At 39.8% G+C, this 14,798-nt stretch overlaps 1 protein-coding gene across 1 annotated transcript in view; it reads left to right on the top strand.

Moving 5' to 3' along the window:
- Positions 1-10,726: 10,726 nt before the first annotated feature.
- Positions 10,727-14,798, top strand: part of LOC137298202 (acyl-coenzyme A amino acid N-acyltransferase 1-like) — a 28,098-nt gene continuing 24,026 nt past the window's right edge. Inside the window, exons 1-2 of the mRNA XM_067830372.1 lie at positions 10,727-11,133; positions 12,024-12,287. Of these exons, the coding sequence (XP_067686473.1) occupies positions 10,845-11,133; positions 12,024-12,287 (553 nt within the window). The 5' untranslated portion in view covers positions 10,727-10,844. The remainder of the gene's footprint in view (positions 11,134-12,023; positions 12,288-14,798) is intronic.

Raw genomic sequence — 14,798 nt, 5'->3', positions numbered from 1 at the left:
ACCTATTTGCAGTATCCAAGGGTATCGGTGGTATCTGCGGAAAGGCTGCCAATGTCACAAAACATCGATCCGGTTCTCTCCTCGTAGAATGTGCCCGAAGATAGCAATCCCTGAATCTACTGAATTTACACGAGTTTGACAATGTACTGTTAAAGGCTGGTGTGCACAAAGCACAAAATACGTCTAGAGACGATTGTACGTGACAAACCTCGATGCCTGTCTGAAATGGCAAATTGAGGAACAAATTGTCCAGGAACTCATCCAGCAGCCTTTCACAGCTGCAAAGATAGGAGTACTACAAACGCTTCCTCACGATCACGTGACAAATCGCCAGAGGAAGCACTATGAATCCACGAAACATGATTCAGTGACATTGCACAGGACTTTGGAATAATTTTAATGAACTAACGTTACTGATTAAAAAAAAGACGTCTGCGTTTTGTCTCCAAGGCAACTTAGAAAGAACTGAAACAATTGACATCCGTCGTTACAGCCTACCTCTCCTTTTCTCTTGGTATTAAAGCCACAGGAAGCACTTCTATCCTGATCAGGAAGGACATCCTCAACGGCCCTGTTCCACTAAACACTGTTGTGGTGAGCATGACTCTGAACATAGGGTTTACACAATGTTCATTCTATCTACCTCCACCCTCAACTGTCCGCCTATCAGATATTCAAAACCAGTACAATCAACTCCCGAAGCCCTGCATAATCATGGGCGACTTGAACAGTCATAACGCCCTACGGGGGAGTACTGATACAAACAACAAGGGAATAGCCCTTGAAGATTTTCTCATCAATAACAATTATGAATCTTCGACGATGGCTCAAGGACCTATCTCCATCCTGCCACTGGAATTTACTCTGTTCTTGACCTATCACTAATGGTCGGCCCATGGTTGGTTCTACTCCTATCAATCCTAGGAATGCTCCCGATCCCATGAACCTATGTTCCTGATCCCATGGACGTATTTCCTAAATGCTATTCCTAAGTTCTGCAAACCTACACAAACACAAACCATGGTTTGACACAAACTGCAAACATGCTGGAAAAAAATAGGAAGGAGGCGGAAAATTATGTGCGTTATCCTACTGTGCATAACCCGAATGCTGTTAAAATTACAAACGTCAAGGCCAAACGTACCTTTAAGGAAACTAAAGACATGTCACGGGGAATATATATCCAAAATCAGCTCCAGCAAGCACATGTCCAAGGTGTGGAGCTCTGAAAGATGGTGAAATTGCAAACAACTTGGCCAACCTTTGGCAAATCACTCCTCCTCATCAAGATATAATCCTCAGTTCCAGAAATACCAAATCCATTTACAAGAAATGAAATCAGTCAATTTTAACTCTGATAATGGCGAGGATTGCAATGAAATGTTTTCTCTCCATGAATTACGTACTGCCTTGGGGCGGAATTATGACACAGGTGCTGATGATATCTATTATCTGAATAGCTTCTGAATTCTACTCATCATATTTGATGACATTTGGACAACTGGAAACTTTCCTCCCACGTGGCACAATACCATCGTCGTCCCTGTACCAAAGCCTGGCCTTGATCATACCGATCCCTCTAACTACCGTCCTATATCACTATCTGATATTTGGAGGCCAATAACTTCCTTAGTGATCTCCAATGTGGTTTCTGAAAGAACCGAAGTACCATTGACCATCCGTTGCGTCTGGAATCATTTATCAAGTATTCCATTGTCAACAAACAGTATACTATATCTATCTTTTTTCGACTTTTTCGGAACAACATGGAAACGTGCTATCTTAAGGAATTCGTATAAATTTGCAATGAGAGGCAGATTACCTGAATGCATATCCTAGACTTTATACAACGGAACATTGCTAATGCTGGTGGGATCCACATTATCTGACTACATCCACCAAGAACAGGGCGTCCCTCAAGGCAGCATCCTCTCTGTCACCCTTTCCAGCATCAGAGTGAGTGAGTGAGTTAATATTTAACGCCACATCGGCAATATTTCAGCCATATCGTGACGAGAACAATTTAACATGAAATGGAATATATTTATATCCTAAAAACCTGTCAACAAAGGACAGTAAAACAACTAGAATATCACAGAGAATGTAAAACTAGTAATTAGATCTAGAACAGTTCAACTATAAGAGGACAATACAATATAAAAATGGGCTATGGATCGCCAACAACTGAAGGTAGATCACCATACTAGGGACCATGGGGACTTACATTACTTTTGCTACCTACATGGACCCTAGCTGGATTCACATCATCCCTTCAGTCATTGGCTTTTATGCGGAGAATTAGCCATACAATAAAATAACAAAAATACTGCGATTAAAATCCTGGAAACTTTAAATTTAGATCAAATGTTTCGGGATTTACGTACCCTCTCAGGAGGACAATAATTTTACAGTACTTTAACCCCCTTTGAGGGTACAGCCACTAACAATTTGAGTTACTAATCTAAACTTCCAATTATAAAATATATATCTATTTACAAATCAGTTAACAGATCTAATGCTTTTAAAAATTCTATGATTAAATGAGAACTAGTATTGTTAAAAAGACCCTTCATTGTTCTTGAATTGAAATAACTGTCCCTTGTGATGGAATACTCGACACAGTCAAGCAAGATATGCTTGACTGTGATTCTTTCATCACAAGGGATACAAAACGGAGGATCCTCACCTTTTAGTATATATTCGTGGGTGTATCTTGTGTGGCCAATGCGACATCGTCGCATAATGACCTCTTCAAATCTGGACTGACAACCCAAGTAGGTATAACCAATAGAGGGTTTTATCGCATGTAATTTGTTTATACCCACTTGGGTGTCCCACTTCTTCTGCATCAGATCACGGATATAAGATCTAATGGTGGCTTTATAGTCACTGTAAGGAATAAGAAGTGGTGTCACAGATTTCTTGAGTGCTGCCTTAGCAGCAAGGTCAGCCAATGTGTTACCTGAGATTCCTACATGGCTGGGTAACCAACAGAAGACGATGTCGTATTGGCCAGTGGCAAGATCATTACACAGTTCAATAATTTCTACTAAAAGAAATATTTTTAATAGCCTGAAGGCAAGAAAGAGAGTCTGAATAGATTATGTATTGTTTGTGTTTAGGATGTTTCTGAATATATTGAAGAGCCGTTAATATGGCGTTAGCTTCAGCAGTGAAAATAACTATTATCCGGTAATCTAGACGATGTTGTTCTGGATCCAATGACAGTGGCACAAGCCACTGTGCCACCGTCCTTGGACCCATCTGTGTATATACATTTATAGTTGTTGTATTTACTTTTTAATTGATGATTTTCTTGTTTATATTGTAATTCATTAGTTTCTGATTTTTTAAATCCAGTTAATGTTAGGTCAACTTGTGGCCTAACCAATTGCCAAGGAGGAGAAGAAAGAAGACAGGAAGGAGCTATGTTTTCCAGCTCAATGCCGGAAACAGCAATAAATGGCTTAATTCTCAGTCCAAGAGGCGGAAAAAGAGAAGACTTTTTGTTGTATAAGTCCTCATGAAGGGGATTGAACACACAATTATAGGCAGGGTTAGATTTATTACAGTATAATTTAGTAATGTATTGTAAAGACAATTTTATACGACGTTGTGTAAGAGATGGTTCATCGGCCTCAACGTAGAGACTATCAATAGGTGAGGTTCTGAAAGACCCAAGACAAAGTCTTAAACCTTGGTGGTGGACAGGATCAAGAAGTTTAAGGTTGCTTTTACAGGCTCCGCCATATACAATGGAGCCATAATCAAGCTTTGAACGGACCAATGATCTGTAGAGGTGAAGGAGGGTAGCTTGGTCCCCTCCCCATTTTGAGTTGGAAACAACTTTTATTAAATCCAGCGCCTTCAAGCATTTATTTTTTATATATTTAATATGCGGAAGAAAAGTTAAACGGGAGTCGAAAATTATACCCAAGAACTTGGCCTCCTTGACCACATTGATGGGAGTGCCATCTAGAAACAGTTCCGGGTCCTTATGTGGCTTATATTTTCTACAGAAGTGTAGACAATTAGTTTTTGACTGAGAAAATTTGAATCCATTTTCGAGACACCATTTATTTATTTTGTTTAAACATAACTGTAGTTGTCGTTCAATAGTGTGTATATTTTTACCACGACAAGAAATATTAAAATCATCCACGAAAAGTGATCCATCTATTGAATCATTTAAAACCTTGGACAAACTGTTAATCTTAATACTAAAAAGTGTGACAGACAAAATACTGCCTTGTGGGACACCCTGATCCTGATTATAATGGTCAGATAAGGTTGAACCCACCCGGACTTGAAATTGTCTATCGTTTAAGAAATTTGATATAAATTGAGGCAAACGGCCCCTTAATCCAAAATCATGTAAGTCTCTTAAAATACCATATTTCCACGTCGTATCGTATGCTTTTTCCAGATCGAAAAAGATCGACACTGCATGTTGTTTATTAATGATGGCATTTTTAACAAAAGATTCTAAACGTACTAAATGATCAATGGTACTTCTGTTTTTACGGAAACCACATTGTATATCACTGATTAGATTATTTGTTTCCAAGTACCAAACTAATCGGTTATTGATCATGCGTTCCATGGTTTTGCAGACACAGCTAGTGAGTGAAATTGGTCGATAATTGGAAGGATCGGTATGGTCACGTCCAGGTTTAGGAATTGGAACAATTATAGCATCACGCCATGAAGAAGGAAATTCACCAGATGTCCAAATACTATCAAAAATATTTAAAAGGGTCTCTAAACAGGATTCCGGTAAGTGCTTCAGAAGTTGATAATGTATGTTATCAGCTCCTGTAGCAGTATCGTGAGCCTGGTCAAGAGCAGTATGAAGCTCATGTATCGAAAAAGTTTCGTTGTAATCTTCCCCATTATCTGAACTGAAATTAATAACCTTCTTTTCTTGCTGATTTTGGTATTTTTTAAATTGGGGTACATAATTTGATGAGGAAGAATGTTTTGCCAATGTCTCGCCAAGTTTATTCGCAATGTCTGATTTATTAATCAATAAATGTTTCCCATCTTGGAGATGGTGAATGCTAGATTTAGAACCCTCACCCTTGATTTTCTGGATCATAATCCACACCTTTGATATCGGTGTGCGTGAATTTATTTTAGATATATAGGTTCGCCAAAACTGGCGTTTACTTTGCTTGAACGTACGCCTTGCTTTAGCATTTAAAATTTTGAATTTGTCTAAATTGTGGACCATAGGATGGCGACGGTAATAATGCTCCGCTCTCTTCCGTGCTTTCCTAGCCTGTTTGCATTCATCATTAAACCATGGTTTTCTTATGTGTGGAACTGCAGAGGACTTTGGTATACACTCGTCAGCAATATTATTCAATTCATCTGAAAAACATTGTATGGCATCAGGAATATCATTAAAAAGTTCAGGTTTAAGTTTCTCTGCACAAAGTGTTTCATATAAAGGCCAGTTAGCTTTTTTAAAATTCCATTTTAATGATGGTGTAACGTCAGATGGAATCACAGGGTTTAATATTGTTGGGAAATGGTCACTTCCACAGAGATCGTCGTGGACTGACCATTCAAATTCACTTAATAGGTTGGAATCAGTAACAGACAAATCAAGAGCTGAATAAGTACCTGTGCCAGGATGTAAATACGTATTTGAGCCGTCATTATATATGCATAAATCATTATTTGAAATAAATTCCTCTAGTAATTTACCTTTGGTGTTTGTATTAATGCCACCCCATAGTGGACTGTGGCCATTTAAATCACCCATGATTATACAGGGTTTAGTTAGTTGCTCATAAAGATCTTGCAGATCAGTTAGTTGGACAGCCGATGAAGGCGGAATATATAAAGAGCATAAAGTAAAAACAACTTGTAATGTAAGTCGGACTGCAACAACTTGAAGATTTGTTTTTAGTGGTACTGAGCTATGGATAATATTGTTCCGCACCAGGATTGATGAACCACCAGAAGCTCTATCACCCGGGGGAGAAAAGGAGTGGTATGCATTGAAGGGACGGAGCTCAAAATTATCTGTCTGTTTCAGATAGGTTTCTTGGATGCAGAACACCGACGGTTTAAAATCTTGGTTTAATAAGTGTAGATCATTTAAATTATTCCGGAGTCCTCTACAATTCCACTGAATTATAGCAGAAGACATTATTTCCTTGGTGGATGTACAGGAGATCTACCCCTCACTTTCCTTGTGGGTGACAAGCTATGAGTCCGACCTTAAATGTGGTCGGACACATCCATGGCCTCAAGTGATCCAAACTTATTATATAGTTGGACCTGATCATTAGACCCCTTAGGAGGCCTGTTACGTTGATTTTTCTTCGTGATTTCATTGCTCGATCTCGATGTAATGTTCACATTTGACTTCACATTAGAGTCTGATTTAGATGCCTGTTTCTGAGAAGCAGATGAATCCTTCCCAGAGGAAACCTTAGACTGAACAATAGTTTGTACGCTGGAAGTTTCTTTTGAAGAACTCGCCTGTATTTCAGCAGACAGCAATGTTGGAGCTGATGTACTAGCCAACGTGTAATCCGTTTGACAACCGACTGAACTGCATGAAACGTGTTTTGGTTTAGAGGCCTGCACAGAAGCAGAAACAACAGCAGCATAACTCGGGCCCGACTGTTCTTGTGCCAGAACGATCTGTTTTGCTTCAAAGAACGAAACGTTTTTCTCATGCTTCACCCGTGAAATCTTAGATTGTAACTTCCATGAAGGACATTCCTTGGATGAAGAGGGATGGCAACCAGAGCAGTTTACACATACAGGTGTGTTATCACAAAGGGTACTATCTTTGCACGCTCCAGCGCATCGTTGGCATGCAGCTGGATTGTGGCATGACTTGGATCCGTGCCCATACTTTTGGCAATTATAGCACCTCAAGGGGTTGGGGATAAAAGTATCAACCCTTAAGTTGCAGTATCCTGCTTTCAGAGATTTTGGAGGCATCGAGAGACAAAATGTAAACAAGTAAGTATTTGTCTTGAAGACATCATTATTCTTTTTGACTGTAAAGCGTTTAACATGAGTAACACCATGTGATTGTAGTTCAGTAACTATGTCAAGTTCACTCATGTCTGAAAGGCAACGTCCAGTATCACGGACGATGCCTTTGCTGGTATTTAATGTCCTGTGAGGGGACACCTCTACAGGAACATTTGCTAGAGACTTTGTTTTGAGCAGAATTTTTGACTGTATTTCTTTCCTGCATTCGATTAGCAGGGAATCAGATCTCAACTTTTTAATGTCTTTCACCTCCCCAACCAAACCTTCAATGTCTTTTGACACAGCAAAGGGATTTAACTTGAGAGGGCCCCCTTCAGGGGCACACATCACAATGAAACGAGGCCAATTATCAGGGTTACTGGACGTTGTACGCGACTCATCATCTGAAGATAACGAATCATCAGATTCGTGTGATCGTTTTTTAAGTGGGGGTGCCATGGTAGAAAAATATATGATTCACCCTCCTAGCTCCCCACCCACCATGGAGTGTCAACAAGGACGATGCCTCATGCCTGTGGATCTCCTGCAGACGGTACCAAGGATACTAGGAGGGTATACTCAAGCAGAAAATATCTTGAAAAGATATATCCCACCAGATTGGCCCATGAGCCACCGCCTTCTGGGCATAAGACTCTAGGCAAAGTTCACAACATCAGATTTCAAAATCAATAAACATTTTAGATGAGCAATTAAGCCAAGACCGAAAGTAAAACAAGTTCAAATCAAATTTGTGCAATGACATATATAGAAAAGCCATGCACAGGGCTTGGCATGACCAGCCGATTGGTCGAACCGGGCCCATTCGACCACCCGTCTATGCGAAGTCAGGGCCGAAGTGGTGTATTGAGCAACAGGAACACGGTTGCAAGCTCCTATTGCTCTCAACCACCAGGATCCCTTCCTCCGCCGACACAGGGCCGCAACCCACGGCAAACGGGTTGGTGGACCAAATATCCCCCCGGGTCCACTACGGGGGTGTCGGCGAGCTCTTAGCGTTATCCAGCACCCACCACGAGGAGGTGGCTCGCCACGGGTGCCTCCAGCATCAGAAAAGCCTCCCCAAAGTTTCAAATAGTTGTATTGAAGGGTCCATGGACGTTTTCAATATTTCATGCCACTGTACCTGGTATGGCGATCTACCTTCAGTTGTTGGTGATCTATAACCTGTGTTTCATATTGTATTGTCTGCTTTAATTGCTAGAGTGTTTCACTTTTCCACGCTACTTTTATACACATATCTGTGATAGCCTAATATTTTATTGCCCATTGTGACAGGTTTCATTCTTCAAAATGTTTTCATGTTTCTCATATATATTGCTTTCGTCACGATAATATTACCGATGTGACGTTTTATTTTTAACTCACTCACTCAATATTTTGTGCCGTGGAAACAGTATGGATTACAACTCCATTGATAATGGTGGCGCCTGCCAAATCAATCTAGGAAAACAGATTCTATCCACCACCAAGGCCCTAGAGCTAAGGCTTATGCAGGAAGCAAATGTACTCATGTAAGTCCCTGTGTTGCCTAGTATGTTAATCTACCTTCAGTTGTTGGTAATGTGTAGCCCGTTCTATATTGTATTGTCCTCTGTCGTTCAACTCTTTCAGATCTAATTATTAGTTTTAAATGGATACCTGTGGTATATGAGTGGTTTTACTCTTTGTCAAATGGGTTTTAATTTTCAATTTTCAATGTAATACAATGTAATTCTTAATTGTTCTCGTCACGATATGACCGCAATACTGCCGATGTGACGATAAATATTAACTTCCTCATCTTCACAACTAAGGTCCAAGCTATCTTCACAGCTTTGGCCTATATTAAACACCAGAACTACTCGAAAAAACGTCATCGTTTTTACAAATTCATGATCTTGCCTTCAGGTACTTCAGAATGTTACTACAAGTCACCCTATCATCCTAAACATTTTAGAACTTTACAACAATCTTTCTTTTGACCAATGTGACATCGTCCTCTGCTGGTTGCCGGGTCACGTCTGTATAACAGGTAACACAAAGGCCGATTTTGCAGCTATGGCGGTCCTTTAGAAACCCTTATCTCCATAACTCATCCTGTACAGAGATTTCAAGCCCAACATGTAAAGTTATACCCGTGACTTTATGCCAAAAAGGTGGGACACCCAGGTAGGAGAAAATGAACTTCAGGAACTGAAGTCAAACAGTAGTAATATCTACGTCGATTGTCAGTCAAGACGAGATGAAGTAGTTCCACCAAGATGTCGTATTGGCCACAGCCGTTTTACTCATGACTGTCTGCTGAAAACGTATAGGGATGAACCTACATATGTGTCTCTTGCGATGAAGTGTTCACCTTCTAGCATATTTTGCTTGCCTGTGATCACTTTTCAGTGAACTCCCATTATGATGCAAGCAATCTGACAGATGTGTTTTCCAGTGTGAGCGGGCGTTTGATTGTAGTTTTGTAAAGAGAAGAACGAACTGTTTGTTTAAATGAAAATATACTCTTCAAAACAAGTAGGGGATAACGAACTTTCAGTTTGGATAGGAAGTGTAAACGTTAACAAACGTTTCAAGAACAGAAATCTAATGAACGAATCATCATTTCCCTCTATTACCAACCCTAAACACCAGGCATGATATACGCGTGCATGGGGTCTCATTCTTGATTTTGACGTTTTTTTTCAAGAAGGTCGAGAAATTACTTAGAACATTAATTGTAACACTCATCTTGCATCACACATTTGTTAGTGTTTGTTTCTAGTCGGTTTTTTTCTAAAATGAAAATCGTATACACACAAATTACATGCCATACACGAATCATCTTTAAAAAGCGACTACATTCCAAATAAGGAAGTAAAAAGAAGTGATGCACTCCCAAAACATTAAATGATATCATATCAACATTGATTGACTCCGATAAATCTCCTCACCCGAGAAGGTCCCGGGGTAGAATAGGCCTTCAGCAACCCATGCTTGCCAAAAAAAGGCGACTATGCTTGTTGTAAGAGGCAACTAACGGGATCGGGTGGTGAGGCTCACTTACTTGGTTGACACATGTCCTCGGTTCCCAATTGCGCAGATCGATGTTCATGTTGTTGATCACTGGATTGTCTCGAACAGACCCGATTATTTACAGCCCTCCGCCATATATCTGAAATATTGCTGATTTCCTCGTAAAACTAAACTCATTCACTCACGATAAATCTCCTAAATATTTTTTGGACCATTGACCTAGAATGGTATGAAATGTAAAGTTGATCTCGTCACTTCATTGCTGGAATAATGCCATTATGAATACTGTAAATATTACTGGAGTTGTTAAATCTCTCCCTGCTGTATATGTCCAAGGGGAAAGCAAAGAAATGATGCATGGGATGTTTTGTCACTCCAGATTTGTTTGAGTGGAAAAGTACCGCTGCTGGTGCGAATGTAATTGATAATATATGATGTCTGGGTTTAAGATGAAACATTCTGTTTTGCATGAACATCAAGGAGGCTATGATATTGTGGTTTGGCGGCTGTCGTTTCCATAAAATGCCCCCAACCACACCTTATACAAATACATTGAATCTGATCTGAACTATGTTGTATTGGTATAGCATGGAAGTCGGGACAGTGGGCTTGAACCCTGAATTATATACATGCAACATTAAATGAGAACGTTGGCTAGACTCACCAGCTGTTGCCAAGCTCAATCCGTCATGATTTACGTAAATGTAATTTTTACTAAATAATACCTGCACGTCAAAGCAGACATGAATGCTTCTGTCGTATTTAGATAGATAGGAATAGGCAAGAAACCAATAACCTCTAAGGTTGCTTGTAAAGTAGTTGGGATGTTTGCTTTGCGTGATAAGCGTTACATTAAGGCAATATCAGGGCTCGTCGCCAGTCACAGCCAAAGATATTCCAGCATGGTTTTTGTGAATATCAGTCCTCGTGTGGCGCTTGTTGACGAAAAAGTATCCATCACAGTCAGCGGTCTTCGTCCACAACAGCCCGTGACGGTAAAAGTATGGGTGGAGGAAGGAAAGGCAGTGTTCAGCTCATGTGGCCATTTTCTAGCAAACCAACAAGGACAGGTCAACGCTGCTCAACATGCTTCTCTAGGTGGAACGTACAGAGGTATGCGAAAATGGCTGCTTCACCTAAACACCCCAATAATCGTTATGATAGACATCTTTAGACACGAATCATCTTAATTGGAATTAAGACGACCTTTCGAGCTCGGGTTCGTATTGTGCACACTTTCATTAACGTGGTTATTTACACAATAATGCATTACAACAACTGCGGGTTTATCTCTGTTATGTTCAATTTGAGGATGTTACAAATGTGCAACACCTGGTAAAACAATGGTGTTCGCATAAGTCATCGTGTAACTATTTTCTTGTCTCTAGGATTTTCTCGAAAGGTCACTCACTTGGGTTGTCAGTCCAGATTTGAAGAGGTTATCTAACTTAACTTAACTTACCCCGTACATGTGCTGGTGTTGCGCTTTGGTGGTGAAAAAGAGAAAATGTGGACTACCACAAGTGAAAGGCAGTACAAAGCTTTAAATATGACAAGAAGGTGAAATCTATCAAACAACAGAAACCTTGACAACAGGCCAGTGCAGAGATTGGACTTGACACAAATTACTGACTCTTAATAACAGACTACAAGCTACCAGCTGCAACTACCTTACCAGGGAGTTAGTGAATCAGTGCAAATGTTGGTGTTAACACAGACCTCTTCAGAAATGATAAAGTTTTTTTATACCTAAGTTTAAAATTATGAAGTTTAACATATTGGTATGACATTTATTTACACACTGTTACATATATGTCACTAATCTCTGACTTTAAATCCTTATGTGTCTACACAGGTTTGATAAATTTAGATTTTATTTTTTGTAGGCACAGTTTCTTTATGTGTGTAGTATATAACAGATCTCTTTCACTGTGTTAATAGTCATAGGACATGTGATTTCCTATTCCTAAACACGCATGTATCACCATGTATTTTTTATCCAGGTGTTGACAGGATGGGACTCATCTGGAGTATGAAGCCTGTTCCAGGAATTTCAAAGAATCCACTTCTTAGAAAACGAGATGTGACGACACCTCTTGTATTGAAGCTATCTGTGATAGATGGCCACGTTCCTTTGGATGACCTCCACGTGGACTCGACAGTGGTGCTGGCCACAGACGAATTAGAACGCTGGTACAAACACAGAACTGTGAGGAGGATTGTCGTTCGGGAAGGTTCCCTGAGAGGAGCTCTCTTCTTCCCTGCAGGTAATACCTACACAAGCTTCAGTTAATCTCTCTCTCTCTCTCTCTTTCTCTCTCTCTCTCTCTCTCTCTCTGAGAGATGAGATAGATTAACTTCAAAGTGAGCAGTCAGGTACGGAGTGTCAATCTTGAATGTTGATGATGTTGTTGACAGACGTTCATAGGCAAAGGCACACAACCCAAGTATAATTCCAAATGTAAGCATACAAAGCGTTGTTGTATCGCCATTCTCTTAACACTTTCTCCATAGCCGGAAGAGGCAACTCTGTCGCGCTATGAAAAAAGGTGTACCATTAAAATACTGTGGCGATTGAACCACACCATAACAATTATCACCTCATCATTGACTACAGAAATTAGAAAAAAAACACACTCCCGTAACAAACGGTGGTAAGATGACAACCAAATTGTCTTTCTACAGCGTGTGCAGAGCTGTCTTCTAGCAAACTTTCCTATGGCTATTACCCTCTGCTCAGTCGTCAGTCTTTGGCGTGACCACCTTCCAGTGTCAATACTGAGTGAGTGAGTGAGTTAATATTTAACGTCACATCGGCAATATCTCAGCCATAGCGTGACGAGAACATTTAAGACTGAAATGAAATATATATATCTATTATAAAACCTGTCAACGAAGGACAGTAAAACAACCAAAATATCACAGAGTAGAATATAAAACTAGTAACTATACCTAAAACAATTTATCTATAGAGGACAATACAAGATAAAAATGGGCTATAGATTGCTAACAACTGAAAGTAGATCACCATACTAGGGACCATGGGGACTTACAGTACCTTTGCTACCTGCATGGACTAGCTGGATTTACATCATCCCCTCAGCCATCAGCAATTTGGGAAATCTAGCCATGCAAATAAAACGACACTTATGCTACGATTAAAAACGTGAAAGTTTGAATTCACTTTGAATGTTTGTGGACTTACGTACCCTCTCAGGGGGACAATAGTTTTACAGTACTTCAACCCCCTTTGAGGATACAGCCACTAACAAGCACAGTTACCAATTTAAACTACCAATAATAAAATATTTATCTATTTCTATACTCTGTCAATAAATCTAATTCTTTTAAAAATGCAATGATTAAATGAGAGCTTGTGTTATTAAAAAGATCCTTCAGAGTTCGTGAATTAAAATACTGATCCCTTGTGATGGAATACTCAACAGTCAAGCAGGATATGCTTGACTGTGATTATTCCATCACAAAGGATACAAAATGGAGGATCCTCACCTTTAAGCAAATATTTATGTGTATATCTTGTGTGGCCAATACGACATCGTCGCATGATGACCTCCTCAAATCTGAACTGACAACCTAAGTAGGTGTAGCCAATATACGGTTTTATTTCATGTAATTTATTGATACCTACTTGAGTGTCCCACTTCTTCTGCATCAGATCACGGATATACGTTCTAATGCAAGCTTTGTAATCTGAATGTGGAAGAAGAAGTGGTGTCACAGATTTGTTGAGTGTTGCCTTGGCAGCAAGATCAGCCATCACATTCCCAGAAATACCTACGTGACTAGGTAACCAAAAAAAGACGATGTCGTATTGGCCAGTTGCAAGATCATTATACAATTCAATAATTTCAATTAAAAGTGGATGTTTACAAGAAATATATTTAATAGCCCGAAGGCAAGAAAGAGAGTCGGAATATATTATATACTGTTTACGTTTCGGGTGTCTTTGAATATATTTGAGAGCTGTTAATATGGCGTTAACTTCTGCTGTGAAAATAGAACTATTATCTGGTAATCTAGAAGATATTGTTCTGGATCCAATGACAGTAGCGCAAGCAACTGCACCACCGTCCTTGGACCCATCTGTAAATAAGGATTTGTAATTGTTATATGTATGTTTCAATTGATTATATTCTTGTTTATACTGTAATTCATTCGTTTCTGATTTTTTAAATGTAGTTAATGTTAGGTCAACCTGTGGCCTAACCAACTGCCATGGAGGAGAGGAAAGAAGACGGAAAGGTGTCAATACTGAACTGTTTGTGGGACACAAAAGTTTATACAGGATACCTGAGTGTGAAATGCATGTTTTCCAACCAGAGCCGTCGATACAGACAATACAATTACGGCAAAATAAATGACGACATTGATTATAAGTACATTGCTCACGACTTTGAAGAAATGAATGATTACGTATCTGATCATTTTAAGGACCTACAGTTCTCTTGTGAGAACGGTGTTTGTATTTGGTAAATACCTGATGGAGCTATGTAGACACCATCAACTTGCACATGATCAGTGGCCGCTGTGGAAGCGATAAAGTGAGTGAGTTTAGTTTAACGCCTCACTCAGCAATATTCCAGCTATATGATGGGCTGTAAATGATCGAGTCTGAACCAGACAATTCAGTGATGAACAACATGAGCATCGATCTGCGCATTTGGGAACCGATGCCATGTCAAACAATTCAGCGAGACTGACCACCCGATCCCGTTAGTCGCCTCTTACGACAAGCATAGTCGCCTACTCTACCCCGG

Source organism: Haliotis asinina, chromosome 1, assembly GCF_037392515.1.
Source record: "Haliotis asinina isolate JCU_RB_2024 chromosome 1, JCU_Hal_asi_v2, whole genome shotgun sequence".
NCBI lineage: Eukaryota > Metazoa > Mollusca > Gastropoda > Lepetellida > Haliotidae > Haliotis > Haliotis asinina.
Note: the sequence above shows the minus strand (reverse complement) of the source record. Positions and strands in the feature narration are given on the sequence as shown.